Here is a 27,792-nt window from a genome sequence, read left to right on the forward strand (position 1 = left end):
CAATGAGCGTTCGCCTCGAAAGTGGCGGCGACGCCCCCGAACGCCAATTCGGTCGGAGACGTTCATCGCCTCGGGAAATCCGTGGCAACCCCGAACCGGGGGTGAGGGAGAAAGTGCAGGTAACCGTCGACGTCGACGCAACGACGGCCGAATGTTTACCTGCGATTGTTTCCGCCTTGCTGGCCGGATATCGCCGGAGCTAATAATCGAGGCTCGCCGCGACGCTAAAGGGTTTCCCGGTGAAAAGCCGGGAAAGCTACCCCTTTCAATGGTCAGATGATCCCTAGGGATCGTGCATTGTTTTCGCGTGCTTCTATCGCGACTCGTGCCAGACCTGTACCTTCCGCACAGGAGCGATCGATTCCCCGTTCGTTCATTAGGTCGATTACCCTCGTTAAGGGTAATTAACCCGTTGACAGACTTTGCGCACCAGCTGTACCATACGGTAGAAATTCGGTCGAGAGAAGCTTAAGCTTTTCGTTAAGTGTACACTTCTGAGAATGTTCGAACGATCGAGATGCTAAATTCCACCTCATTAACACTAAAACTACCAAGCAGCTCAATTGACTTTTGAAAATTTCGCTACAGAAACTCCAAGGGTGCATCTATTCAGATTTTAATTGATTCACAATTGAATTTGTATAGTGTCAAATGAATTTCTTTAATAATTTCTCAGAGAAACGTTTGCTACCTTTCTAATAATTGCAAAAAGAAGACATCATGGGTCATTTAACCCCTCTGGTAGTTTTAGTGTTAAAACAATATCATTTATTTCTTTGTACTCTATTGAATCGTGCTGAAAATTTCAACATCGCTTCTCACGATACATCTAGTGACCTAATAAAGCAATATCTAGCGCCAGTATCAAGCGCATTTCTGAGTGCCTTCGGGCACCAACAGAGGGTTAATCGCGACGAATGATTAGCGCAGTCCGCGAGTTAATCCTTTCTCAGAAGCGAATCGGCCCGAATCGGCGTGTTCCTCGGACGAGTCTCTTCCGATTTAAGATTCTCCTCTTCGGTCGTTCACTGATGAATCCGCGATCTCTCCTAATGGAACCGCGACAGACGAAGAAGCAGCAACGAAGAAGAAGAAACCACGCGCGGAGAGAAGAAGCGGCAGCGAAAGAAGAGGACGAAGAAGGGAGAGGAGAAGAATGTTTATTAGCGCGAACGGCGCGGCGTCGGTCGATCCGTTCCTCGGAACGCGTCTCTCTCCGGCAGTCAGTTTTCCCGGGAATACGTAACAGTTCTTTCATACCTGTTTCGTCGGCGCAGCCGGTCACCGGTGCCGCAACGATCCGTGTTTGCCGCGGCCGGCCGCGTCCCCCCACCGTTTTCCCTCTGGAAACGTTTCTGCGAGCGCTGCCGAGGCGGTTGCATAAGGTGTTTCTCTCGCCTCGATCTCGACCTTGACTTTGACTCTTGATTACGACCACGATCACGATCACGACCACGACCAAGCAACGACGCCAAAGCAGTCTCGGACGAGGAACGGTTTCGCAAGAACCCGTGTGCACGCGCGCGCGACCGACCGAGCGCCCGAGCGATACGCTGCACCAGTCGAGCAGCGGACCGACCATACATACCTTTCGGTCTCGGGCGTTACGTGTCTCCGAGCCGCATATTTGCTCCCATTAAACAGAGAAAGAGAAAGAGAGAGAGAGAGAGAGAGAGAGAGGGCAGTCCCGAAGACAACAAGACCGTTTTAATTAACCCACCGACTGCGGTTCGTTCAAAATTCAAACGGACCGATCTCGCGCTTGTATATCCCTTTTAGCGCCGGACGACGATATATCGTTGCAACACTTGCGAAAAGTGCCAGCGACGATATATCGTTGCGCGTCCAATAGCTACTATTCGCATCGCGAGAGAACTCTATCTCAGAATAAATTTATAAGACATTATAAATGGCTTAATTTCATTGCAAGAATTTTTTTGGAATGATGTACATATCACTTTTCCTTTGGTTTTTATGAGCTTTTTCACAAACCTTAGTAAATTCCGGTTATCTTCGCACAGGCACCTGTCTTTCTCATGACACTAAAAGAGATATGGCGGAGAGATAATTTGTGGGAGTAAGAAGCGATGGCAATATGTAAGAAGTAAATAGGTCAGTGCGCATTGTTAGGCTCTCGAATTGTCTATAGGCGCTGCTCGCAGTGAAGGGTTAAGCTTCTAATTAGAGCTTCCAGGGAAAGGGTCCCAGATATTGGTCTCGGTTAGGTGGATCGTTTTCATCGTCGAATCGAATCGTCAGCGAGGACGTCGCGGTCAACAGCGCAATTGCGTAACCAAGAATGGACGCGATTCGGCGGGAGGATTTTTTAATCGGTCGCAGACGGGATCGAACGGAATGCGATCCGCCGCACTGCCAGGTAGAATCCCGTGCCTTTTATGGAAGCGGCGGAGCGGCGTGTTATCGCCGCTCTAACTCGCGTCGCGTCGCCCTGAACCTTTGCTTTCCCACCGTTTCCCTGCCCGCGGCCGGGGAAACGTACTTCTGCGAAGCCGAACGGCCGAATGTTCCTTTTGCAACCGGCAGAACGAAGTGCGATTCGAGTTCCCGATATCGATATATTCGCGAGTCGCTTGGAGGCCATGTGGTTAGGTTGAGGAAAGGAAAATCGGGAAACTTCGTGTTTCTTGTATTGGGATTAAACATTGGTGATTTATTCATTTGATGGGAAAAGTGTATAATCTGTTTTCAAAGAGTAGGCTCTGTTAGTGTAGAATAGTATTTATTCCATGAAAATTGACAAAAATAACAAGATACCGAAAAATCGAGCGACTGGTATGTTTGACGAGTGGCTACGTCGTCAACGAAAATCTTTTATGATCGTTACTGATTATAAACTCGATCAATTATATAAATTTTACGATCGAATGTTAATGGTCACCATCGGCGACCACTCGAAACCGAGCGATTCGCCCGTTTCTTTAATCGATCGCGATACAACGAATCGTTTGTTCGTTGCGGCTACGCTTTCGATGATTCTGTCTCTCAACTGTTCACTCGCGAGCGGATGGAGACTCGTCGTATAACCAGAGACCAACGACTGTTCCTCTTAATCTTATTTCCGTTTCCATTTTCGAGTCTCGTCCCAGATAATCGGTCTCCATGGTAAGAGCAAGGTTCGCCGGTAATTACGGTGATACCGTGCAATCGATCGTCGAAGGGAACGATTCCTCGTTACTCGCATTTCGCTCTGATTACACGACAGTGGCAATATCACGGATTTCCACGGAAAATCAGGATTGCCCGGTGCGACCGACGCGAACGCTCGTCGAATGGAAACGTCGGTATCCTTCGATTTTTTCCGAGCGCGCTCGTTTCATTTCGTTTGGTTCGTTCACCAGGCGAATCCTGTATTACCCGTTCCACCGTGCAATCGGATCGACGAGTAACTCGTTCCGTTCGCTACCTGGAACTTCCGCCGCGAAGGAGACAGATCCTCGCCGCGGGGTAGCAGCGCGGCAACATTATCGTTAATTAAACTGATCTACTACCTTGCCGCGGTGATTCGAGCGACGTCGCCGCGGGAAGATTAACTGGCGACACGCGTGCGGAATGCGCGGGTACGATCGAAAAATTGTACGATCGCGAGGAACGTGTGACGCCGGTGAATAAATTAATTCGCGCGTATCGATTCGCGATTGCCTGTTGCGCTCGCCTCGCCGCGCCGCACCGCGTAGCGATTTCGCCGCGCAATTACGGCCAGTGGGAACACCACCGAGACCGGCTCCGAAACATGCAAATCGGCTCGCAACGCGGATCCGAGCGAAGAAAACAGAGGAACGGACGAACAAATCTTCTCGACTGGATGGATTATTAATTCCCGGGCAGGGGAGCCGCGGAGAACGCCGCGATTTACAACGCCTTTGCGCTTTACATAATTCCCCGCCGCGGCGAGGCGGCCCGCGAGAGGAAATATGAATCAGTCGTTAGAACGAACGGAGAAAAAGAAGCACCGCGCGGGGAAAGGGGGAGAGGACTATTTGCGCCGGATAGTTGTTCGACACGAAAAATAGAAAAAGGATCGAGCGCGGTTGCGCAACGGCTCGTTGTATAATTTTTTCTTTTTACATCGACGCGACGCGACGCGACTCGACGCTTTTCAGCCGACGCTGACGCGAGTCGTGCTCTTTCGACGATGGATGCAGTGTTGCTCGTTTTTTTCTTCTTCTTCTTCTTCTTGCTCTGATTCTCCGACTTCTTTCTGTTCTTCTTTCGCTCGTTTTTCTCTGTCGCGCGCGTACGCGTTGATCGATACGCGCTGCTCGATGGAGTGCTCGCGATCACGATCTTGGCGCACCGATTCTGCTCGATATGCGCAGACCGCTGTGCTCTGTAAATCGGTAGATATTCGACAGTGTTGCTTAGAATAATGTTCAGCTAGGATTTAGTATTACTCGTTGCCTTAATTTTCAATCGATGAGGATACCAGCGACCCTTAACCCCTAAGATCGTGTAATATTAAGGGATGCTCGCAGCTTGAATTCCAGAGTCGCCAAAGAGCTAGCTGCCCAACACCGACGCAAAGAATAATATCCGAGAAACCAAAGGATTCGATCGTCCGTTCCTTCGCATCTTCCTTCCAGAAGAGAGAGAGATGTGGAACGTGTTTCGAAACCGTGAAAACCGAGTTCCGAGAAACGAGAAGAATCACGGAGGTTTATAGGACGTGTCGCTTATTCTCCCGTCGATGCGCGTTGCTCGCGAGCGAGGCGTCCCGTTGGAAAAGTCCCGTATAATTATTTCCATTGTTGACTCGCAGGTCGGCCGTGGTCTATCTTCGAATCAGTTTTTCCGAGCATTGTTCGAAGCGCAGCGAGAGTTCCCGGGCCGGGCCTCGGTTCTTGTCCGCTGGACGAACAAAGGGACGCGCCGTGTGGCCGTCTAACGACACACAAATAGGTGACGTCTCCCCATCGAGTGTCTTAACTTCGGCTACCTGCCCTTTACGTCTCATTTTCAAAAGGACGCGCTGACTGCGTCACTCCCGGGGCCCTCGGCCGCGTTCTATGGAACCTGTTCTTTTCCGAGACCTCGATGCAAATCGAACCTTCGACGGGGAATCGGTCGGCTGTCCGGTGGAGAGTGTCGATCGTAACGACTGCATTTCACACTGTTTCTACCGAAGATGGAAGTCTCCTTTCGATTTGTCGCTTAACCCTTTGCGCGCCTGCGTCGGCGTGATATCGGTTTTTTTCGTTGCTATGCTTCTTTGTCGTGATGTTTTTCAAGTAGATTATAGTATTATGTTATTTTCAATATCATTAGTGAGATAAATCGTTTACAGTGCTCTCTACAGACCACCTACTTTCCAAAATTCATTTCAAATCAAACATCGTAATAATATTTACCGAGGAAACAACAGAAATTCGGGGTGCTAAGATTATTTTCAGGAGGAGCAATGATTAAACCGAGAAAAGAATTTTAAAATAGAATTTCGAAAGCTATCTTTCGATACCTTTGATACAAATAGTGTTAACACTGCTATGTTCTTCGATTGACGTATACATTCGGTTGAAACGAGGATTAATTAGATCGGTTTGACGTAAATAGATTACACTTAAAGCGATTCGCATTAGACTTCAGACTTCAACCCCTCGTTTCCTTTACTTTTTTGGAAACGATCGCTCCGACGCGGTGTTACGTAAGAATTTCACATACCTCCGAGGAAAACGGAATGTTTCTACGTTCGAGCATTATTTATGTTTCGCGGAACGCTCGACGCACTGCCTCTGGGAAGCTGCAGAAAATCTACGAGGGAAATCTTGTGCGGCGGGGCCCGGGTCGGCCGAGATTCCATCTCGTGTCCCCCGTGAAGAAGGTCGTAAACGTTTCGGTCAGCGCCGGATTTTTCTCGAAATGTTCGGTTTCCCCCATACACGAGATCCGGCGAGATTGTAGAATACCTGCTGAATCCGGCCGAGGTCGGAAGACATAATTCAACGTGGTTTTTTCTCGCTCGAGATTCGAACAAGTGGCTCCGGCCTCCGGAGCGTCCGAGAAAGGTTTCGCCGAGGGATTTCCCTTATCTTTTTCTCTTCGAGCTGGAGATTGTTAGTCGAACTATAAATAACTTGAGTTTATTGCTCGCGCCTCGATCGATCTACGAGGCGATCATTAACCCCTTGCTCTATGATTAATTTCTTTCTCAACTATGATCGATACGGATAATTTGTCGTTGATAATTTATTGGAAAAAGAGGAAAACTGTGGATATATTCTGCGTTTATGTTCGCTGTTAACCCTTTGCACTCCGAAGTTTTTCACTAGAAATACTTCAACATTTTCTGATGAGATGAAGACGATATTTTGTAAAAGTGGTGAGAGTCACCTCCCTAGTGCAAAGGGTTAAGTATAATAATTGATTACAGAAGAGTGAAATTTACTTTGAATTCGAATGAACTGAGTAATATTCATGTTTGTTAAATCATATTGAAAATCTTCACGAGTCTGACACGTTGTTGTAAACTTCTCACATCGAGTGCCAGTCGATTGTTCTTAAATAGATCAATCGTTTCCTGTATACCTACATTAACCCTTTGCAATCTTATCAGAGGTTTCTCGCTGGAAATATTTTAAAAATTTCTGACGAGGAACAGACGATATGTTCTGAACTCGAACAGAGATCGCATCGGGGAACAAAGCTGTTTTATTTCAGTATCTCTCAAACTGACGCATTGTACGAAGTACGAAGCGAACATTTTGATCTAGCGCGACAGTGCGTCGATCGTTGACAGGAGTGGCGGGATCCTTAACAGGCCATGGAGTTGGTCTCGTTCCCATTAAATTAGAAGTCACGTCGCAGACTCGGTATTGTCACATTACGACGTCGCCGTCTGAATTTCAAAGCTCGGGCCCCGAACGAATCTCCGTCGAGCATCTCACCCGTTGCGAAGTCCGCCGGGAAAAGAACTCGTTAGCGTTCGTACGAACCTCCACGAAATCCTGCGGCCATAATCGTTAACCTGTTGCGCCACCGGCGTAGACGGTGCTTCTATGCGCTCGGCGCGTCCCGTGCCACGGAGATTTCCCTTTGCATTTCGGTTTAACCCTTCGGTTTAACTCGGAAGTTTTTCACTTGAAATATTCAATACTTTCCAATCGGATGTAGACGAGATTCTTTAAAATGAATTTATCAAGAAATCACACATAAATTAGGGAACAAAGCTATTTTCTTTCAATATTTCGCGTATCGATGCAGTATACAAAGGGTTAACGTGCCATCGAATCGAATCGAATGCAGTTTCGTTTCCAATTTACTGTAACCGCTCGAGGAAGCGCAATCACGCGCATGAATTCCCCGGGATTCGCAGATGAACGTGTGTGGGCGTACGCTATAGAAAAGATAGGAATTCGCGCCGTGGGAAATGTAAATTTCGGTGCTCGCCGCGTAACCCCTTGCTTATCCGGGATTACTGTTATAGCGGTAGGACGCGCGCGGTAATCGAGGAAGTACAGAAAAACGCCGGAAACAATCAGCGAGTCTGGCATCAACAATAACCGAGCTGCCAGTTGTTCGTGTATTTATAGCATCTGCGAACGTAAATCAGCTCTAAGGTCTCGGTCATCTTCGGAAATTAGAACTTCGAATATTAGCTTCGAATGCCATGGGGGTCACCGGTGACCCCAAGCAAGTCGAATATTGTACTTTTTCCATTTTGTGTATTTTGCTATGTGAAATCGTGCAGCGTTCGACGTAACAAGAAGCAATGTTGCTCATTACCCACGGATCAAAGTAAACTAGTTTGCTATCATCAATTATCTTCAAATGAAATTCCACTTGACGTAGAATGGAAGATTTCGTAGTACTTCCTTCGAAGTATCGATAGTAGAATATTACACGAGCTTAGTAACGAAAGTAAATACGCCAAGGGGTTAAAGTGCACAAACCTTGCCACACACGAAGGTGAATTCTACATCGAGTGCTTGAAAAATAGAAAAAGGTTATCTATACACTGATCTCTTGCTATTCAAGTAATTATGTCATTCGTTTGCAACTTAGTTTACAACCTGCAGCCATCGCGAAGATAAGAAACTCAAAGAGAAATCAACGTAAATCGATTCAGCGCCGACTCGATCGAGTGCAAACGTCGAACGACCGACGGCTGAATTGAAAAAAAAGAACCGGCGCGAATCGATTCTGGCCGGGCAGAAACGGCGACCGCGAGTCGAGTGAATTTCCGAACACCCTGTAGAGAGAGGCGAGGAGTTACGTGGCCGCGGCGTAACAGCACGGTTCAAACTTACGCCGCTACGTGTATACCGCTTGACAGCATAACCGACATAGTGGTTAGAGACGCGAAACCTAGCCTTAACCGTGAGCCTGGGCGTCCATCATAAACCAGTACGCGGACACGTGTGTATAGGTAGCTCGGCGTACATACGTACGTCCACCGGAGGGCCGTGCGTGCAATCGCCGTGGATCGTACAGGTGGCGTAGACGCGGGGATTCTCCTCGGCGCGCATGCCTCGTAGATCCGCGAGCAGAAATACCACTCGGCTGCGCGAGGAAAATTCGTTGCGTCGGAAACTCAGGTTTCCTCGAAATCTCGATCGGCCGTTTGCGAAGGGAAGCTCTTCGATGGGGAATGAATAATGAAGGTGAAGCTGAATAATGAGGAGAAATGTAATGGGGGTGTTATGGTAGATGTTTAAGAATAAAGAGAGTAATTGATAAGGCATTTATGATAGGAAGCTTTTCGATGGGAAATGAATAATCACGAAGATGAAGCAGAGTGACGTAGGAGAAATGTAATGGGGGTATTATGGTAGACGTTTAAGAATAAAGAGAGTAATTGATAAGACGTTTATGATAGGAAGCTTTTCGATGGGAAATGAATAATCACGAAGAAGCAAAGTAACGCAGGAGAACTAAATACGATGGAAGTATTGTCGTAAATGTTTAAGAATAAACAAAGAGAGTAACACAAAAGAGAGAGAACGAATAAAGACAAAGAAGATAATGATGGTTTTTGTAGAACTTTTCCGTTAGATTTTGCGTGGTGCAGGCTGAAAGCAACCCCTAACGAGAAACGTGTGTGTTCTTTTTCTCGTGGGCATTGTGCTCGGTTGAGGAGTGCAGCGAGAAAGGTGGCTTAGAAGAGATTTTAACGGATCATCGAGGATTTACGATGGATACCGAGGTTTTTTACGATTCCGACGAGAAGAAAGAACATGCACGTGTTTGTGAAAGGTAGTGGTAAGGTTCCGGGGGTATACAATCGAAGCCTCTAAGCGCGATCCGTGTTCTTATCGAGCGTATCGAAAAGATCGCGGGAATCCTGACCCACTATCGGCTCGGTATCTGTTGAATCGAAGTTCAGGTACGTGGTGTAGGTCACCGTTGACCCTCACGATGGTGCAGCGCATTGAACTTTCGAGTATCCGAGCTGCCGCGTGCATTCTTGCCGTCGCCATTATTATTCTCCCCTTGTTATTTGGCAATGATTGAATGTAAACACGACGAGCGCATAATTCGCGTAATGTTATGCAACGGCGAGGTGCAGTTAGAAATTGTTTTCAAACTTTTTACGCTGCATAATGCATTGTCGGTACGAATCTCCGCGCGCTTCTCCAGTCTCCGGCAAAAACACGTGAACTCGGCCGAGAAAAAAAGGAATGCATTCGGTATTTCCGTGTTGCACGTAAGGAACTTGGTTCTCTAACGTCGATAACAACGAAACATTAAGTAAATAACTGTAGAACAACCAAAATGAACTGTATCCACTGAAAGAGTACATAAAGAAAATGGTTCCCCAGAACGCATCGCTCGCCGGCGACCTGAATTTCCTCGCGAGTAAGAGTCAAGAAACCTCAAAAGCATCGATCTCGGCGCGCGTTCCCTGGCGTCGATCGGGTTTCCAGAAAATGGGCCAAGTTCGAGTGCCGGGGCGCTTCCTCTTCGCCGGGCGTCCGCGGGGAAAGATAAGAAAATCGCAGGAAAAACACGAGCCCGCATCCCGTACGTCGGACAAAACCGGCTACCGGTGAAGACAATGCGCGCGAGCGCGTCGCGGCGGGACCGGGAGGAGGCGAGGGGAACGTCGCTGTGAGGCGAGGAGGGCGGGAGGACCGGCGAAGGAGGGAAAGAGGAACGAAAGAGGATCCCGGGACAAGACGCGCGAGAGTCTCCGTTAAAAAGAGACGCGAACGAGACAGGAGGACTGACTCGGAACAGGAGGGCGGAGGGGATTGGGCGGCGGAACCGGTGAGGCGACTACGGTAGGAGAGAAAGAGTGAAAGAGAGGACAAGTGCCGGAAAGAAAGAGGAAGAGAGAGTGAGAGAGAGAGAGAGAGAGAGAGAGAGGGAAACCATCGAGCGAGCGAGCGAGAGGGGAGGAGAAAGAGACTACTCGCACGCTTCAGCACACGTACGATGCTCCGTTAGGCGCATGCGCGCTGTCCGCCGAGCGGTTTCCATCTCCAGCTCGGCTCCGCGTTGTTAAAGCGACCAAATAATCAGGATGGGGTGTAGCGCGGACTAGCGGCCGCCTGGAGGGGGAAGGCGGGCCAGTCAGCCGGCCCGGAGAGTGGGGAGCCGGCCGGGACTGGTGGGGGCCAGACCGGGGACTCGGGGCCCCGGCCGCCGTGGAAGCAACGGAGCCTCAGTCGTTCACCAGAGGTCGGTCGTACGTGTGCGTTTACGCGATCCATGGCCTCCGTGGATCGTTCAGGATAACTGTAAATCCGCGATAGGGAAGGAGTGAGTGAGACAGAGCTGAGACCGAGCCGAAAGAGGGAGAGAAAGGAAGGAGGAAGGAAAGGGAAGAGGGAGAGAGAGAAGGAGGCACACGCACGCACACAACAGTGGGAGGAAAGAGAGACCTTGGACTGAGAAGACAGAGAGGCTTATCGATCTCCGCGCTTCGCGGACACCCGTGGCTTCGTTGTTGACAGTGGCTACGAACAGTGATCGCGTCGGATTCGAATCGGGCAACGGTACAACGAATACCCTCCCGCACGGTGGATCTCGCGTGGAATGCGAGCGCGCGGACCGGTTGCCATTGACACTTGGGATTTCCTTTATCGCGTTTCCTTCGCGTACCGGAGTGAGACGTCCCGTTCTCCCGTTTGAACGCCGCGGTATATCGTTCACCTGGACAGTGGATATACGCCAAGTTCCGAACCCATTCGGCCGGAGACTGGAGAGTGCGTTTTGTTGGTTCTGGTGTTGGTTGATGGTTCTGAGGAACGCGGCGCCGCCGGCCGTGGGAATGGTGGCGTGAAACTGTACGGGGTGAAGTGTGACACGTTAGCGCGCGCCAACGTCCCTCAGGATGCCGAAGATCTTCCTGATCAAGAACCGGCTGCACCAGCAGCAGCTCAGGCTGCTGGAGACCACCCAACACATCGGAAAGAGCCCGCCGCCGTGCAGCGGCAAGGAGAGTCCGCTCAGCGCCGAACCCCTCAGCCTCATCGTTAACAAACACCAATGTAAGTCATCCTTCGCATTCTTCCCTTACATTCTCGCCGGCCAACGCCGTTCGACCGCGTTTCGCGTCGGGCCGAGCGAGGATCGGACACGTTGCGCGCGAGAAAGCAGCGTGATGGATTGATCGATTGCTATTCGGAAAAGTGTTACGAACTTTAGTCTTCGAGATCTTAGCGAACCCTAGACGATAGATCGCTTGCGCGTCAATTGTTTCTTCGTGATACTATATGAAAACGGTCAGGGGGTCAAACGTGGTAACGAAAGGGTTAATCCATTCTTGAGAGAGCTGATTGAAGGTGAACTGACGTTTCATTCGGAAACGATATCTCTACTAGTTCACTGGCAGCAGAAATTCACGATCGTTGCACAGATTGTTGTCTGTAACGGGTTAACGTTCTTATTCTTCTCTCGCCTCTCCCTCGCGACCGGTACCAGCGTAAGCGTTCATATTTCCATGATCAACCGTGGGAAGCGGTCGATAACGATATCAACGGCTGCACGAGTCGTCCGCCGCGATTGCAAAAAACCTTGGAAATTTCATGTAACCGCGATTACGAAGATAGGACGCCGTCGAGCGCAAAAAGTAGCCGGTCGCGCCGTAAGCGCGCTAATTAAAATTCAACGACGCCGTCCCGAATCTTCGGCAGACATCTACCGATCGGACAGCAACCCGAGGTATTCGAAACTCGCCCGAAGACGAACGCTAGTCCCGCGGGCGAAATTCCGCCGGCGACGTTATGAGAAATTATAACAATTTTTTCCCGGCGACATTGGTCCCGGGATAAGGATCGATGAACCGCGGAGATTGGCGAGAGAGCCGGTTTTCGGTGGCTCATTAAAATTCTCGGTTTCCATCGACTCTCGGGGAGGATACGCGCTTTCTTCGCTCCGAGAAAGAGTGCGCGCGCGCGAGCGAGCGCGACCGCGAGAGAGTATTTTCGGGCTCGATCCGCAGGTGCAGAGGACCTAAGGCGCGCGCGCACGCACGCAACGGCACAGGTGCCGTTGCAACTCAGCCGGGCAGCGTTCGCGAATTTCGTTTGGTAATCCGCTCGTTGTCGGGCTCTTTCGCGCAAATTGCGTGACTCGTCCCTCGATCGTTCGGGGGCATTAGCGAGACGAAATCGGCCGGGCGCCGGGGACCGTTCGCTCCTTCTCCTCGTCGATACGCTCGTCCCGCGACTTTACGCCGCAATAAATTGTTCTCGGTCGCTGCGCCACGATGCCCGATAAGAGCGGGCGTCTTTGGTTTAGCAGCTGATACATAGTATGCGAAATAAGCGAACGTCATTAGCGCGGCAAATAAGGCTGAAACGAGAGGAAGATTGCGAACGAGAAACGAGTTTTTGATACGAGCCTGTGTGCCCGCGACGCTCACGGGGAGATTCGAGCGACGAAACTTTTACAGATGTTACGCTCTTATCGTTCTTGCACGGTGATTGCTAAGTGATTTCGTTTTTGTCGAAACTGACGCGATACAGTAGCTCGGTCGAGGAGCATGCTTTTCTGCTTTACGATTTCTACGAATGGTAAAAGAAAGTTGCATCTTGAGTTCCATGTATCTGTGATTCCTACGCAACAGAGGTTCCGTCGTATCGTTAATTCGAGTATCCGAGCAATTCGGAATCGGTGATCGGTAAACACCGTGACACGGTCGACGCGTTAATGGGACCAATCGTACGCGAACGAAACCGAGCGAGCAACGCAACGGTTCCCGTAACACCGATTGCATAAGCGTTTCATTGATGTCGCGGCACTTGTTCTCGAGCAACGGTCGTCCTAACGCGACAGCCATCCGCGAGCAACGGTATTGTGCGTACACGGGAGAGAGCGATTCTCTCCTTTTCCATGGGAGAACCGCGCGCGATACAGTTTCCAAGTAACGGGGGTCGCCCCAGAAAAATCGGCTCGCCGATTCGCCGCGGTGTCCCGGCGGAGCGTCCATCAATCACAACGCAAAACGGTCGCCCGTCGAAGCAAATGGAATTAGCGACGATATCTTTACGCTTCGCCGTTCGATCGCGCCGATTACGCTGGGAATAGAATCCGTAATGAACATTGAATATTAGAATCACCGGCGGCAGATCGCGTATCGCCGCGCGAATTGAATTTTTCCCCCCCGCCGGGTAAAAACGCGAATTAAACGGATCGTTACGCTCGTCCGCGGAGGCTCGCGGGAAACTGGAAAGGAACCGAGACTCCATTACGGTTAATTGTTCATCGCCGCGGATGCAATCTCCGAGTTTATATACAAATTTCCGAAGGTCCGCGATAATTAGGAATTTCCTTGAAGACTTTCGACGGACTCGCGCAGACCTTTGGCTCGTTTCAGAGCCGATTGCGAGGGAACGGCGCGGCGAGGGTCGATCGAAACCCAACGATCCCGTGAACGATCCCGCCGGGAACCGGACGGGGGTATAAAATCGAAATTCCTAGTTTCCTAATGCTGATTTCCAGTTACGTAATTCGCTGCCCGGAGGACGCGTTAATTGGGTTTTAGGCCCGGGGGCGCCTATTCCTCGGCGCGGTAGCGCGGAATGATAGTCTGACGCGGTTCTTTTACAACGGTATAGTGAGTAGACTGGACCGGGCGAAGAGTTGCTGGGTCCTAAACTGGTTTAGAAAAATGGACAGGGGAACCGGTTCCTTTTTTCCAGCGGCCGCCTCCTCTTCTCCCCTATTTCCCCCTTTTTTCTCCGTTCCCTCTGCTCTCCTCGCTTCGAAGTCGATGGCCCCGCGCGCGTCCGCTCGCGCGCTCGATTACGCCGCTCGCAGGTGCAAATTTCATTCGCCTCGGGTACGCGACGATTGTGAAGCGCGTCGTTAGCCGATGCGGCTCGATTAAACGCGGGACGATCGTGTCACGGCTGACGAGGAGGAGAGCGGGCAGGGCGGACGTAAATTTCAACTTCGTCATAAAGGCCGAAATTGTCCGCGAACCACCTCCGGATCCCGGATCGTCACGCGATAAACCGGGGCGGAACCGTTTCGCTTCCGTTGATTAGCGGCGGTGCCCGCGAATTCGGCCCCTTTATCGCCGGCTAGATCGTAACGTCTTTATCGCGGCCGGTAAACGTATGCGTATCGCGACAATGACTGCCATTAGGTAAACCAACAGGTTCGAGCCGGCGGACGCGCCGCTAATACCGCGAGGCGGGCCGGTGGGCTGACGCGGCGAGATCCTCGAGATACGAAGCACGCGAGCGCTTCAAATTATGTCGATTCGAACAGCAGATCGGCATCGGGAACCGTGCAGCCGGTGCGTTCGGATATGCGCGTCGGACCTTCGCGATCGGGCCACCATTCGCAGCCTCGGGGACCGTTTACGACGGTGATTGCACCGGGTACAGTGATTTTTACGACGATCGAATATTAATATAAAAGTTGATTCCGCGGCGAGCCTCGCGATCGTAAAGTCTGTTGCGGTTTTACGATTGAACCGAAGAATCGAGGGAAATTACAAAGTTTCAATCCACTATCCACTCATCTCCAGCGGGAGAGTGATTCCTTTTAATTAGATTTTCAGGAGCGCCGCTCCGGAATATCGCGTTGCATCGACCAGAAGCATGAGTTGTCCGCGCGAAACCTAGAAGCAGCTGTTATTTATACGTCTATCGGATAAATCGATTCGTAATCCAACGTTCGGAACGATCGCTGGCTCGAAAGAGTTGCGCAATTCGTAAAAGTTTCGCTCGCAGCTTCGCTGCCGGTCGAGAAGGAAGAAACCATTGAATATTGATACGCAGCGATGTCGATGCACTTCGTAGATTTATTGCGTTTCCCCGTTAGATGAGAGTCAACGGTTTATCCCGGCGCCGATCTACGGGGAACAATTGCGTGCAATCAATGCGCGATTATTAAAACGCGCGTCGCTTATGCAGATCGTCCGCGCGGAGTTTTTCTACGCCTCGGTTCTATCACGCGAGGCAAAACCTCGCGTCCGGACTGTTAATTCGATTCGTTTGTCGTTTATGACGAGCACAACGAGTCGGAAGAACGCTGGATAATGCATGCTTCGGAGCGGATTTAATTAGACTTCTAGTTTTCTCGGAACCGTTACAAGGAAAACCGAACGTCCGACCGATTCGTAGTGTTCGATAGCGTTCGATTTTCTATAATGGAATCTTGCCGCGCTATTTCGCGCGAAATATCGTATAGAAAAGTTAACGTCGCCAGGAAAACACGCGAGCAGTCCGCTGGTGTTTCTGCGTCGGATCGCGGAGACTTCGATGCGTGGCGCGCGAGATTCGGACAGCTGCTCGAGCCGGAGACTTCGATGCCCGCACAAGACACGCAGTTCGGCGCGCTTGGCTTGTCCCATTACGCGCGGCCGTTTAACATTCGTATTAACCCCTTCGGGACGGCCTCCGAATACGTAATTCGGAGTTGAAACTTGAAGTGCTTCCTTCGAAGGTCCCGATCGAAGATAAAATCGCGACGCTGCTCCGCGTATCGTAGTAGAATTTAGAATCGCGCTCAAAATTTCCGTTCGTTTTTCCATTTTTCTAAAAGAAAGGGGTCTTTCCCTTCGAAGTATTTGAATTTATTCGATGAAATCGATCTATCGCTCGCCGAGAAAATACTCGGAGAGAGAGAGAGGGATTCGAAGGTCGCGGAATCGATGTCGTAAATAGAAATGCGTGCGAGAGGAATGGACCTTTAACGATTCCTCGGATCGGAACTCGCTCTTATCGCGTGACCAGGGAAAAAACTCTATCAGCGAACAGAAGAAATTACTATCCTTTTTATTAAGTCCTCGCGATCGCATTTATATGCAGATGTGACGCTGCTCGGAATTCATTTCCACGGAACGGACGGCGGTAATGCGATGCGCGATCATGAATAGTATCTAAACGAAGTTCATCGTTTGTTTTCCACTTTAGGCTAATTCGATACGATGATAGACGTTCATTTTACGCGAGTACCAGCCTCCATGCGATGGCAACGGTTAAAGAGCCTCGGTAATTTACAGCGGACACAACTGCGAACGGTTAATCAATCGGTGTTCTAACAGCGAATCGAAACGGCGAAACTCGTGACGCGAGTGATCGAATCGGTGATACCAGAACCTGCGCAAGCCACTTTTTATCAGTTTTTCAGCAGCGAAGGAGAACGATTATGCGGCTGCAATTAAGACGGCCTTCCAGCGGTGCCTCTCGATTTAGAAAAAGGGAACGACGTGCGTTATTTTTGATCTCGCTGGTTTAATTGCGGCTCGCTACGATCGCAATTATAGATGAACAATGATTAACCCGTTGCACTAGCGTTTAACCGAGCAAACGATGACCGTTCGTTTGTCGCAAATAACCTTTCTAATTACGCTCCGCGATTAGTTAGCTTCAAACGGCGTAGCGATAGGAACTAGGGTCAGGTCAATCGAAAGCCAGGAAAACGTCGAGCTTCCAAGATTGAAAATCGAAATTCGAAGCTACCCTTATCGCGAACCCGTACGATCCAACCGTCGAACGGCGAGCGTATGCAGTTGCAGTGCGATGCACGCGCATTCTACTTACAGGCCACGCGAGTCGAACCAAAAGAGGCTCGCGGTGTCGCGGTGTGAGCGGAATGCGTTAAATTCGACGCGACGAGACCGGCATCGCTAAGAATTGAACGCGCGCCGGCGAGGAGGAAACGTACGTTCGCTCGGTTGACACGGAAACGATCGTTCGGCCGCGAGTTTCGCGTCGACGGTATGACGTCGAACTTCTACGAATTCTATCCGCGACGGTGAGTCGCTCCCCGTGTTTATTCAACTCGCCGGGTTCGATCCTTGCGATACTCGACTCCCGTTAGCGCTGCTTCTTTCCTCGTCAAGTCTCTGAAACAGTAGTTATCCGTAATTTTCATACAGTATACATCCAAAAGACGAGACAAGCTTCCAGTAATTACTTTCGCAATTGTACTCTCTAGAATGATTTTCCGATCGTCAGGTAAACCGACATTGTTCCAAAATTCGATAGGCAACAGAGAATGAAGGAAAACGCAGTGTAAAGACACGCAGGCGCAGATAAACCTAATTAGTTGGATGGAAAGCGAGCAATCGATTTTCCCGCGAGGTCGATCGAGATTCGCCGGACGCGTTTCTCGAAATGTGTCGCTTTCGAAACTCGTGGCGGACTGCGGGCCGAGCGCGCGAACGTGAACGTGAACGTGAACGCGAACGCGTCGCGCACGAGAAGCGACGTTTGTCTGTCGTTGACACGCAGGTAATCGCGCACCTGTGCCAAAGGCTAGTACACCAGGATGTGCAGCCATTGTGACGAATTACAATGCACCACTCGGCGGTGTTCATCGTGCGTGCATTTCGTGGCGGCCGCTACGGATCCGCTGCTGTCTGCGTCGCGTCGTCCCTCGCCGGTGTCTGCGCGCGTTGTCGCGCTGCACGCTGGCATGTGGGTATCGGATCTACGGGTCCTTTTCAGCAATGGTGATAGCCACCTAAGGGCTGCCGATAGTCGACCGACGAACCTTCGTTTATCGAATCGAACGATAAGTATTCGCTTAGTAACAGCCGATGCGAACCGGGGAAATGTTCGCGTGAAAACGAGAACAAGCGAACGAATTGTTTGTATACCGTTTTACTCTTCACTTTAACCTTTTAGAAGCTACCAGGTGTATCACTGTTGTCTACTTTGCAGCAGCTAATGATCCTTTAACTCTTAGCAGTCCTGTGTCTACCTGTTCTAACAATTTTTTCTATATTTATTTGTACTATCACGATTGTATCATTTAAAAGTAACATTGCAATGACTCCCAAATATTCTTGAATAAATAAATAGAGCATATTAAGCTGTAATTGAATCAACTAACGACGTACACCTCAAAGTGAGAAGCCAAGAGCACTCGGACAAAGGGTTAACGATATCATGTGCGACTTTATTCAGCGATTAATTAGCCGTCTCATCTACCTTTGCCACACGTTAGCTACCTTAGCTACCGTTACCAACATTTCCCCATCTCGCGCAATGTTAGACAAAATTTCTCGCGTTAATTTCGTGAAGCGTGATTACGGAAAATCGTCTGGAAAGGCCAGAGAGAGAGAGAGAGACGTTAGAGGACGGGGTGAAAGCCGTGCTAGGTACGTGGTTTGGCTTTGAAGCGACACGCTGGACCTCTGGCCGCGGCGGAGAACAGGTTCAGCTCGTCGTCGAAAGCGCCGTAAGCAGGTAGAACGGAGCAGGCTACGTCGTCGGGCGCGCACGAATACACGGAACACCGGTCGGGGCTCACCTGTTCACGGACGGTCCGGCACAGACGGCCGCGCACACCGATCCACGCTCACAGCACAGAAACAGCCGCATTAGCGGCTACCGTGGCGCGGAGGCTAATGGCGCAAGAGGGCCGTGACCGAAATTCTTTCGAAGCAAGGGGGCCAAGTGCAGAAAACGACTGCGAGACTCGATAAATCTCGCGCGACCGACCGTCTCGCGCGTGCACGCCGCCTCTCGTGAAATCGCGCTGAATCTCTCGCCCTTCCCAGCGGCTCGGTTATTTTCAAAATAAAACGGACGGTCCTTTGAAACCGATCTTCCGGCGCATAACTGAATAACGAGGATCGATCGCTTGCGTCTCGCGATTTTTGGATTTTTCACTAGACGAGCGTAGATGCGTTCGTCGAAGTAAGATTTCAGATGTTCGAACGAACGTTTAAAGTAAACTTCAACGGTGAAATGAAAGCTACTTCGATCGGCGAGAACGAAAAACGAGCTTACCTCGTGATTAAATTTGATGAAACCACGCGTCGGTCGTTTCGTTCGATCATCCCCCGATAGCTCGCAGTCCGTCTATTTATTTATAATACACGCGACCCGCCGGCTGACCAGACACGTCCAGCGAACCGGCGATACTACAATTGTTTTTCTCGAGATCGTCGGCGGACAAAAAGGAATTGAGCAGTCCCCGGCGAACCGGGGGAAGTCGTAAAGAGACCGGCTCGTCCGCGCGGCAATTTTCTATCGGCGTCCGTCTCCGCGTTCGTTAGGAAAGAAAAAGGGGGAAGAGCGGTGGAAACCGGCGACAAGATAGGCGAATCGGCGTGCATTCGCGCCGCGTGTTATTACGCTCTACGAACGCTAATTAGGGAGCCGCGGCGCGTGCACTCGGTCCCGATCCTCGGCCGTTTGCAGCGCGAGGCGACGCGTTCGCCGCGTCCTCGACGATTTCTCGTCCACCGCGGAATCGGCATTGATCGCTTCGATAACGATAATTCGGGGAAATCCCCGGGTTCGATTAAGAGACTCCCGAGAAACGTTGCTCGTCGCTGAATCGTAAATTAACGCGTAGAATGCCGTGAGTCGTCGATGACCCATAGTTATAATATTAAACATTTTAATGAATCAAAGAAACTACCCTAGAATTATTAGACCTTCTATTATCAATTAGATTTCTATTAAAATATCGAAGGTATAGCATTTTTCATTTTCACTACAGATACCATAAAAATTAGCTGCAGTGACCCATGGGAGTCACCGGTGACCCCGAACCGAATCGGATCACTATATCACTCGGTTAAACGATGATTATTTGAAAAGATTTCTATATTATAAACAATGCTGCCTAATGTGACATTCAGCTGGACGTGCAATGATGCAATTCCATCGAATGATTTAATATATTTTTCGATCTGGGTATTTCGCTCTATGAAATCATGCGGCATTCAACGCGTTATAAATGGATTTTTATAAATCGATCGGTAAAAATTCATATTACTGACTCACAACTGTTCCCAAAAGCGAATTCCAATTGTACAGCGAATATTCGCGTCTGTCCCTTCGGAAGGAAGGCAGTCGAAGTTCTCGATCGTTCGACGGATCGTTGCGCAAGAACGTTAGATTGGATCGGGGCACAAAAATTCAGCCGTAGGATGCGGGTTCCGAGAAAATTCACGCGTGCCTCTTTGCGCGGTTTCGCAAGAGATATATACGCGTCACACGATTTCGTCGTTGATAACCGTTGCAAAGCGGACGCGGCGGGATCGGGTGCTCCGCGTAGAACGTTCCCAGCGGCGGGAGGGGGGAAAAATTTTCCACTTTGCTATTGAATAACATAACAGAGTCGCGCGTCGATATCTTCTTCGTCGGATTTTCCTGTGTATTCTCTGCGACCGGTGATCCAAGATCGATCTCGCATCCGATTTGCGGCCGTGCCTGGTTCGCGGACCGAAATGCATCGCAATATCCGAGACGCCACAGATTAAATAAAACTCAAGCTTACCAGAAGATTAACCCTTTGCACTCGACGATATTTCTCGTGAAAAATATTCGTTACTTTCTGACTAAATATCGACGATATTTTTCGCAACACAATTGATTATCTTATGTAGATTGAGAGACAGAATTATTTTACTTCGATGTTTTGTGTGTTGATACGTTACGCAAGGTTTAATATTGAATTGAACATTTGAATCTTAATAATTTGGATCTTAATAATACTTAAAGTACATGGGATATTGAAACGAATAGCTTTACGTCTCGTCGGAAAATGTTGAGTACACCTTAGCGAAAAATCGTCGAGTACGAAAGCTAATCCTAAGATATCTAATCCTAATTATCCTAATTATCTTAAAGATCCTAAGATATCCGAGAAGCGATAAATAGATTTTCAAGAAATTTCTGAATTCTGGAATTCACGGGACATTCTACGCATGGGAATGGGAGATCGCGTGAACGTACTTATTCTTACCTCACTGCGAGCTGACCATGAGGTTCACGATCACCGACACAGGGCCGGGAGATCTGTCTCCGCGTGCAATCGCATGCAATCGCGGCGAGCGTCGTTTCCTCGCGACTTTTCACCGGATCGGCAAGGTCACCGCCGGGGAAAGTCACCCGGCCGGCCTGGGTGCCTCGATCTTCCGCACCGCTCCGAGAAAAAGCCGATCTCCGCGATAGTGGATCGTTAAGGCGCCCATATAATCGTCACTCGTTAAGATTCGAGCTGCGATTCGCCCCGCAGAACGAGCAACAGAACGATTTCGTGAAATTGCACGCGCGAACAAACACTCGAGTGCTTTAATAGGAACATTCGGAAAAATACCAAGGTGAATTCAAGTTCGCCGATTCTCTTAGAACAATCGACTCGAGCAGGAACTAAAATTCTAACTGCTCGATTGCCAATTTTTAGTAAAACATCGATATATTTCCTCATGACGCAGAGCTAATATTTTCCATAACAGTTGCACAGTAACCAACGGAACCAAAATCTCCGACTTGGTACCGATCGCTTCGAGTCTGTCGCGTTTTTCAGTTCAGTCGATCGCAGTTTCGTGTTTCTAAGAACACCACGATTGCCATCTGATTCCTGCTGACTCAGAGCTAATTTCTCATAACAATTGAACGCTAACTACTAGAACATAAATTCTCTTTCTCTTCAATTCCCGTTCCTCGGAGGATTCCGGTACTCCCGGCAGAGCTCTCAGTGACTTCAGCGAGGTTTCAAGGCTCGCGTCGGGAATCGCGAAGCCCGACAGCTCGCAGCGAGAAGTTTGTTACACCGGACTAACGCGGAGTTAACGGAAGATGAGTCGAGAGGGATGAGAGCAGCGAGGCGAGAGGAAAGTGGAGGGACAGTGTGCGCGCCGCCATTACGCAAGGCCACCGAGTGGCTGCGTATACGGTGTCACCTTGCTGTTCGCGATGCTTCGGCCCACGCACGGTACCGCTACGCAAACGTTTGTCCCCGCACGCACGCATGCGTGCGAGCGAGCGAGCGAGCGAGCGTTCACGCTGAAAAGTTGGAGACATCGGTCCCGATTTCTCGATCGAGGCTCGTTCCTCGGGCGAAATCCGTTCGGATCTTCCTCTCGATATCCTCGTTATCGTTAACGAGGAAATAAACTTTCCAAGGTAATTAGTCGCAGATGAACAGCGATGCTGTAACAGCCAGCTTAAGGATGAAATACGAGCCGTAAAAGCGTGTCGACTCGCGGCGATTACTCGGCTTCCTCGAGGAAGAGTCGTTCGATTATCGGTAATACCGCGCGAGGCCGCGAGAATTCTGAAAAAGTGGAATTCATTCGATCGACTTAACAACGGCGCGCAACGAAACCGACCGTTTAACGCGATTAACGTGTAATCCTCGCGAGAAGCGTGACAATAGATTATCCTCGATTCCTTCAGACCTCCGTTGTAGCGTTCAACTATCGATCGAGCCTCGAATACTCGATTTAAAGCGTGAATCATTGGGAAACAAGAAAATCGGAACCGGTCGTTACCGGTACACTGGTTCCACCTTCGAAGCGCAGCGTTCTCCGGACAGCGAGACGGAACTAGCGTCGCGAGTCGAGCGTAGGGACTCGATTCAATTCAAAAACTTGGATTCTAAACGAAAGCAACAAAGAGTCCTCGAAGGAACGAGCAGGAACAATGCCGTCGAGCGTCTGACGCGCGAACAATGCACAGTTGTTCGACGGGTGACTATCGGTAAACATTTCGAAAGAGGAGCCCGCCGCGGCGAGGCGAGGCGAGGCGAGGCGAGGCGAGCTCTGTATGATACGGTACGATCACTTATACATAATATATCGGGGCCCGATTAGAATTGTATGAGTTTCCCGAAGCCCGAGGACTGTCAGAACGTCGCCGCGCTCTTGACTTTCTCGACGCCTCGCCGGTCCCCACTGGATATTAATGCGCGCGGACGCTTCGTGAGCATTTACGTGGCCCCCGGTGTACCCGATAGGCGGCCGGGTATAATCAATCGTCGTCTATTTTCTCATCTTTCGCAATGTCCGCCGGGAACGGACCCAGTTACATTAAACGCCGGTTCCCGCGGAATCGAAACCTCGCCAAGTCTGCGCCGGGAATTTCGTGGATGTTGCGCTCGATTCGTCGCGCGGAAACGAGCTTCGACATCGCTGGCTTGTTGTAATTAACTCTTTGACTATGGCAAACTTAAGGACGTACGATAGGAACTCTGTGTGCATTTCTGGGGAAGTGTGTTCGAATCGAAACGATACGATGTTATGTAGTCCTTTGTATTCTGTATTGAATTGTTAGGGTGCATGCTAAAAATTTAATACTGACGTTGCTTGACAATATATCTAATTGTCGAATAAAGCAATATTAGCCTACAGTATCAAATTTTCTTAGGCGCCAATGGTAGTCGAAGGGTTAATGAGAGCTTGGAAGATCGAGGTTAACGATGGAACGGAAGAGGAACGTAATCAATAGAATATTAGGCTAATTTAATTCCGATATTTTTATTTATAGAAAAGTATTAATGGAAAATTATAAACAGAGAGCAGCGCAATATTCCCAACGCGAAACGCTTGAAAATCTCGGCAGTCGCGCCGCTTGTAGCTCGCCTCGTGTCCAAAACGCAAGTGCATTCCTCGAATTCATTCAGACGCTCGAAAACCTGTCCTTTCGTCAGGAATGGTCCCCCGATCTAACCTGTAGGCGCTTATAATCCACACCCGAGGGTTCGTCGACCCTGCGTAGAATAGGCCAGGTCTCCGCGGAGCGTATTATACAGTATCCCGCCTCGAACGGGGATTAATAGACTCGTCTTCGGCTCGAAATCCACCGGATCTTTCTCTTTCGACGTGCTTTCTCTGGGAACGTCCCGCCTCGGGAAGACGACTCGAGCGTGTAACGTTGTTCGATCTTGCACTGTGAAAGAGTCAACTCTAATGAAACGCAGACAAAACAACATTTTCTAGTAAAAACACGAAGGCTGAGTTTGATATTGTTACGAAAAATATGGAACGTGTAGATTTATCTATTTCCTATGGAATATTATACTTCAAAGTGTACAACAGGTTGAACTGGAGTGAACTCCAACAAAATATAAACTAAAGCAACATTTCCTAGTAAAAACACGAAGGCTAACTATTTGATATTGTTACGAAAAATATGAAACATCCAGGTTAACCCGTCCATTTCCCACGGGACATTACACTCCAAAGTATACAACAGATTGAACCGAAATAAACCTAATACGAAGTTCGCATTCCCGTGAACGCCGGGACCGTGAAAAGAACAACCCCGTAACTCCCGGTTAAACTAGAAGCTCGAGATTCACGAGCTATGAAGCGAGTCGAGCGATCGGCACGGGCAACGGCATCGAACAATGGGAATCGGTCACGAATCGGCGATCCCTCGCGGTCTGCTCGGCGCACAGGTGCGACAGGTCCGTCGCCATGGAGCATCGTCGTGGATCGTTACGTGCGAATCGCGCGACGAGCGTTCCCGACGGAAAGGAAAAACTTTGAATGGGGAAAGAGGATCCACGGGAGTGGCCGTAAGCAAGTAGGTCGCCTAAGCCGACAGGGGATCGTGTTCCATCGACGAATCCGGTGGCCGCCGAAGATCCTCGTGATCTCTTCGCCCTTCGGAACCTCTATCCTCGATTCTCCTCTGATCTCCCGACTCGTCGACTCGAGTCGATGAACCATAGAACTGAAAAGGTATCTAGAACATAGGATTAGGTAACCTTTCGAACCTCGAACGGGTAATCTTTGACTTTGAACATTTGGGCCCTATAAACGATAACATTCTAATCGTTCCTTTTACTCTCATAAGCGACTGGGAGTCGCAACGTGGTATGACTCGTTATAAAAACACGTGGTACGGTTAGTGTTAACCTTTCGCACTCGGAGGTTTTTCACTAGAAATATCTGAACATTTTCCGACGAGATAAAACCGATATTTTGTGAAACTAAGTCGAACAAAGCTGTTTCATTTCAATGTTTCTCAAAATGATGCGTTATAGGAAATATAATATTAAATATCAAACTTTATAGTTTCACCGTATGAAATCAAGTGGTGAGAGTCACCTCGAGTGCAAAGGGTTAACATTGTCCGCAACTTTCGATTTTGGACAGGCGAATCCGATGTAATTAATGGAACGACGCGAGCGTTCGGCGGATTTTAACCAGCCGGTTGGTCTGTTCCGCCACTGGGCCACCGGACGGAACAAAGAGATCACAATAATAAGTCCCCGGAGCGGTCCGGCCGGGCCCGTAGACGGTGCCATTTGAAATCGGGGCCCCGCGAACTCGATCGCCGCCGGAGATATGGTCCAAGGCGAGCGAGAATGCGCCGCGATCGTCCGAACGGGGCTCGACATTAAAAAGTAACGGGTTGAACGGAGGATCGTCACGACCACGATGACGTCTCGTTCGCACTTCTTCGCGGTCCCCGCCGGTCGCCGCGTTTTTTCATCATTTGGGTCAGATTTTATAATAAACCCTTGTGCAACGCGCCGCGGAGCCTCGCGCTTCGCTGGCGCCGCGGGTGCGAGTCGAAGCCAGTTCGGTGAAGTCCAAAAACAACTTCGACGATTCATTGGCTGGAATCATTGCGCAACGTATTCGGAAGATAGAGGCTTTCCGACTTACAACGAAGGAACGAGATGCTCGAATAACTAGCGAGAATGTCATTCCATTGAGATCTACGAAATCGATGAATATCGAAGAATCACTTCTGAGCGATTATAATTCTGCGTCGCGTACTAATTAACCAGTTAACTGTGTTTGACGAGTATACACGTCATCGTAGCTTGACAAGATACTAATTCCTTCAGCGATGAATTCTATATTTTTTCACGTAAACATATAATTCTTCTTTGTTTCGCTAAATTCCACAGTCAACTGGTCAAAGGAAGCTAAACAAATGTACGATCTTTCAAAACAGAACCGTTTGAAACGTAAAGGTGCTAACGCCAGTAGGAAATTTGATACTAGAACCCGCGGATGTTAAAATAACCGATCCAAATACGGACATTTGATGTGAAATGTCGACATTCGTCCGCAAAGGGTTGATCTTGCATAGTCTTCTCGATTTCCATTAAAGAAGACAGAACCCTGTTCCCCTGTACTCCAGCGGAGGCTCGAAATTGAATTTAGTTTTCCACGGGGAACACTCGGAACGGTTGTAAAAATGCTCGTTCACAAAGGGTTAAGGGGGATCGGGATTTATGGGACGGCAGCGCGATAGAAATCGAGCGGCTTGTCCCGAGAGGTGCACTTGGCCGTGAGCAAGCAATGCCAGCGCCGTCCTCTCCGCTCGCGCGCGACCGGCAATTGCGATTTTATTTCTTTCTTCGGCGTTATCCCTCTTCCCTCGCATTCCTACGGTCTCGTTACTGTATCCTTCGCCGCGAACACCTCCGTTTATCTTTGAATCTCTTGCTCGTTAGGCGAATCGGAAGCCTGAGCATACACCGTGCTCGCTCGCGGTGTGAAACGGACGTGCCCTCTCCGTGAAAAACTGACCAGACCATGCGGGGCAACGTTTCCAGCTTCGTCTTCGGACCGCGTTCGAAACTACGATCACGCGTCTGTCTGTTGTCCGCGTCGACTCGTCGCGAATAGAGCGATTTTCGGAGTGACTTTTCGAGTGAGTCGGGTAGAGCTCGCTTTCTTCAACCCTTTGCACTCGGAAGTTTCTCAGTGGAAATATTTGGACATTTTCTGATGAGATGAAGACATTGTTTGAAACTAATTTAACGATCGTTCACAGATAAATTAAGCAAAGCTGTTTTATTTAAATATTTCACGTTGCGAAATATAATTTTAATGTAAAATACTGAATATTGAACTTCATAGTTTTGCTGTAACAAATCAAGTGACTGAGTCACCTTTCGAGTGCAAAGGATTAACACTGGAACTACCAAATAGGTCAGAATGACTCATTCCTGAATTCTTTTGCAATTGGAAAAACAGTAGATCTTTCTGTAAGAAATTTCAGAAGAAATTTTTTTAGCAATGCGTAGACTAAGTTTTGATGGAAGTCTTGGGGTTTTATAGAATTTTTAAAAGTACTTGTCTGCTTGGTAGTTCCAGTGTTGAAGGAGCTATCTGATAAACATCGACGACTAACAATCAAGGACACTTCACAATTAAACGATTTTATTTGTTAGAAGGTACTTTATTAATTACTCTGCATCTTCTTCGAAGCGAAGGTGTCTACCATTAATCACGCAACAACATTCTATTCAGTAGCCTCGGTAGCATCGAGAATTTCCATGGTTTTCTTAATCTTCGACTCCGAGAACCCTCTAGCGTCTTCTTCTCCGAAGAGAACCCGTCAGAATTCCAAATCCCTCGCGAACGTGACACAGTCATTGTGTCGAGGAATCTCGGTTGCGTAATCTGATCGTGGATCCCCGAAACCCGAAGAATCCCTGCGCGGTAGCGGAGACGGAACGGTATCTGGTCGATCATTCTCGTTTCCGAAATTCACTCGAGCCTCGATGCTCCTTAGTGGTGTCTCCCGCATGATCGTTTCGGGCGAGATGCTTTGATTAGCTTAGCGACCGACGGACGAATTAATTTATGGAATTTCTCATTAGTCGTCAAAACTGACGACAAAGATCGTCCAAGATCCTCCTACATTCCATAGAAAT

At 49.2% G+C, this 27,792-nt stretch overlaps 1 protein-coding gene across 6 annotated transcripts in view; it reads left to right on the forward strand.

Annotated features, from left to right (window-relative positions):
* LOC116424550 (uncharacterized) overlaps positions 1-27,792 on the forward strand; it is a 114,264-nt gene that overhangs the window by 72,337 nt on the left and 14,135 nt on the right. For 5 of the 6 annotated variants that reach the window (XM_076367531.1, XM_076367529.1, XM_076367533.1 and 2 more), the window contains one exon: positions 9,774-11,447. The exons of the other annotated variant lie outside the window; for it this stretch is intronic. In XM_076367531.1, the coding sequence (XP_076223646.1) occupies positions 11,291-11,447 (157 nt within the window). In that variant the 5' untranslated portion in view covers positions 9,774-11,290. The remainder of the gene's footprint in view (positions 1-9,773; positions 11,448-27,792) is intronic. 6 annotated transcript variants of the gene reach the window in all.

This window comes from Nomia melanderi, chromosome 5 (assembly GCF_051020985.1).
Source record: "Nomia melanderi isolate GNS246 chromosome 5, iyNomMela1, whole genome shotgun sequence".
Taxonomy (NCBI): domain Eukaryota; kingdom Metazoa; phylum Arthropoda; class Insecta; order Hymenoptera; family Halictidae; genus Nomia; species Nomia melanderi.